Source organism: Aquarana catesbeiana, linkage group LG03 (genome assembly GCF_042186555.1).
Source record: "Aquarana catesbeiana isolate 2022-GZ linkage group LG03, ASM4218655v1, whole genome shotgun sequence".
NCBI lineage: Eukaryota > Metazoa > Chordata > Amphibia > Anura > Ranidae > Aquarana > Aquarana catesbeiana.
Genome location: NC_133326.1, coordinates 48,009,291 through 48,012,424, shown reverse-complemented (window position 1 = coordinate 48,012,424; position 3,134 = coordinate 48,009,291). Strand labels below are relative to the sequence as shown.

The following is a 3,134-nucleotide window of genomic DNA, read 5'->3' as shown; positions in this document are numbered from 1 at the left end:
CCTGGAGTTCGGCTGTAATGCTACTTCACACTGAGGCGCTTTACAAGCACTACATCGCTAAAAATATCGCCTGTAAAGCGCCTCTCCTGTGTCTCCAGTGTGGAAGCCAGAGGGAGCGGTCCGCATCTTTGCAGCACTATAGGAGCAGTGTATTCATCTCTCCTAAAGCACCCCTTGAAAACAATGGGGCAGCACTGCAAACCCGCTGGCAAAGCGCCTTTGCGGGCAGTTTTAACCCTCTTTCGGCTGCTAGAGGGGGTTAAAATCGCCCCCGCTCGTGGCTGAATAGCGCCGCTAAAACGACGGTAAAGTGGCGCTAAATATAGCACCGTTTTACCGCCGGGGCCTGCCCGCCCCAGTGTGAAAGTAGCCTTAGGCTTGGTTCACATCTATGCGAATTGGATGTGTTTTGAACCGGAATGACTGTTTTTGCTATGGGACACAGATGGCAAAAGGGTGACAGGGATTGTTATCCAAAACGAAAAAGAAAAGGTTTTGTTTTTTGTTATACTTTAACATGATGATGTGACCATTTAGATATGACGAAAGAGAGTGCCTGGACATTGATCTGCAGAGATGTATCTGAGGGAACCGAAAAGGCGGGAAAGCAGCGGCAACTGATTGGTGAGATCAGATCGCACGCGTCTCCTGGCAACGCTTCCTAGCTCATCAATCACAGCGCCGCCGTGCGCTGCAGTACCGCCCCTCGCCCTCTAGATGTCGCTGCCTCCGCCTCTGGGTTGTCGGAGGGATGACGTCACAGGGCGGCGCCGTCCCACGTTCCTTATCCGGGCCGGGAAGAGACAGCTGGTGTTGGGCGGGTCTCCGTCCTTTCCGTTTCTTTCTCCGGTCACCACCGAGGAGCCATGAGGCCGGTCTTGGCGTGAAGAGCCAGTCGGGGATGATGCGGCGATCCCGCAGAGGAATGAGCGGCTGCCCCCGGCGGGATGGCTAGCGATGGCGGCGGCTCCGGTTCCGCCCGGTCCTCGGTGCCCTCCGGAGCGGGCGGCTCCCAGCCCCGCAAGAAGCTGCTGAGCATCTGCGACCAGTGCAAGGCCAAGATGCAGCTGGTGGCCGATCTGCTGCTGCTGTCCAGCGAGCCCCGGCCCGTCCACCCCCCGGAGAGCTCCGGTACTCAGCTGGGAGAGGCCTTTGAGAAGTGCCGGGACACGGTGATCGCCAGAACCAAGGGGCTGTCTATCCTGACCCACGATGTGCAGAGCCAGCTGAACATGGGCCGCTTCGCCGAGGTGGGGGACAGCCTGCAGGAGATGGGGGACCTGGTGGTGTCACTGGTGGAACTCTCCGCCCACGCCGCGTACCTGGCAGCGGTAGAGGTGCCCGGCTCCCACGCCGCCCTCCCCGGCCTGGTGGACCGCTACCGGGTGACCCGGTGCCGTCACGAGGTGGAACAGAGCTGCGCCCTGCTCAGGACGGTGCCCCTCCAGGACCTGACCCCGCAACTCCTCCTGGAGATCTCCCAGAACGTCTCTAAGAACCTCAAGATCCTGACCGACGCCAGCGTGGTCGCCAGCGAGAAGTCCCGGGACAAGTTCGCCAAGGAGCAGTTCAAGCTGGGCGTCAAGTGCATGAGCACCAGCGCCACCGCCCTCCTCGCCTGCGTCAAGGAAGTCAAGACCGCCCCCAGCGAACTCTCCAGGAACCGCTGCGTGCTGTTCGGCGGGCCCCTGGTGCAGGCGGTCCACGCCTTGGTCGGCTTCGCCACCGAGCCCCAGTTCCTGGGCAAAGCGGCCGCGCTCAACCAAGAGGGCAAGGCCGTGCAGACCGCCATCCTGGGGGGCGCCATGAGTGTGGTGTCCGCCTGCGTCCTCTTGACTCAGTGCCTCAGGGATATAGCCCAGCATTCTGATGGCAGCAGCAAGATGACGGACTACAAGGACCGCTTGAGGAGCTCGGCGTGCGCCGTCTCCGACGGATGCAACTTGTTATCTCAGGCCCTGAGAGAAAGGTCGTCTCCGAGGACTCTGCCGCCAGTGCACTCCAATTCTGTGAAGTCCCCCTGAACCCGGAGGGGGAAACGCCCTCCCTTCATCTTACCAAAGAATGTTGGTTCACACGCAAAAGCCCGTAATATATGAAGGCGGCCGAGTGTCCTCGGACCTGGAGGTGCTGGTGGAGCGTTACATTTCTTCATGGCAGATGGTGGAGATTAGTGATGGGCTGTGGTGTGTTCTGATCCTAGTCCAAACCCACCTGAGCAATCCCACCAGGAAGCTGTCACTGTACTGGGCCAATCATAAGCAGTTGAGGCATTCCATGCCGCTTCTGCTGCTTATTAATTGCTTAGCACAGGTGATCACTCAGGTGGGCCTAGACTAGGATCCTTACACACTCTGGTGGACATGAACTTGGGCGTTCTTCAAACTCCTTTCTAACCAAAACTCTGGCTTTTTTGGACTCCCGTGAGCTGTAGGCTATTTCATTCTCCGGAGCTAACCCGGCTTGCAGCTTATTGGGAGTCCAAAAAAATCTGGTCTTCATTTTGGCCTTCACTGTCACATTGCATGTTATTTGCACAGGAATCACACCGCATTCCTGTGCAAATCGCTTGTGATTCTGTTCAGTGTAAGTTGAGCCCATTAGTTTTAAATAGCTCAATTCGGACCACATTTGTATGTGCAGGCAGCCCCTCTCCTTTTTGTTTTTTTGTTTGTTTTTTGTTTTTCTGTTTGTTTTGGGTTTTTTTTCTTCCCCCCCCCCCCCCCCTCCCCCCCCCCCCCCCGCAGTGGAACTGGATCACATGGGTGTTCATACCCGAGCTATTTAGTTCAAGCAAATGCACTGCATTTTGGCATGACCATTTTTAATTGACACCCACAGGAGATGGCAAGAACAGTGCGCTTGCAGTGCAGGAAAAAAAAGCACAGGAATTGCTGTATTTCACGCATCACATTAGTGTGATTTGGGGCTTACGGATGAGTTTGGAGGATGCCCAAATTCACTTCTACCAGGGTGTGTTGGTATCCTAGTCCAGACACACCTGTGTATTCCCTCAGCTGCTTATGATTGGCCCATTACAGGTGACCGCTTAATAGAGGGATCGCTCAGGTGCGTTTGGACTAGAATCTGAACATGCCCTGATAGAGAGGAGAACCTGGGCATCCTTCATTTTC

General features: G+C 56.3%; 1 protein-coding gene across 1 annotated transcript; it reads left to right on the top strand.

Moving 5' to 3' along the window:
- Positions 1–748: 748 nt before the first annotated feature.
- Positions 749–2,724, top strand: TLNRD1 (talin rod domain containing 1). The gene has a single exon (XM_073618483.1). The coding sequence runs from the start codon at positions 948–950 to the stop codon at positions 2,022–2,024; it is 1,077 nt and encodes a 358-aa protein (XP_073474584.1). The 5' UTR covers positions 749–947; the 3' UTR covers positions 2,025–2,724.
- The last annotated feature ends 410 nt before the right edge of the window (positions 2,725–3,134 follow it).

What these genes read in the sequence shown, in the direction of transcription:
- TLNRD1 (XM_073618483.1), top strand. Translation starts at nt 948, where the DNA reads ATGGCTAGCGATGGCGGCGGCTCCGGTTCCGCCCGGTCCTCGGTGCCC.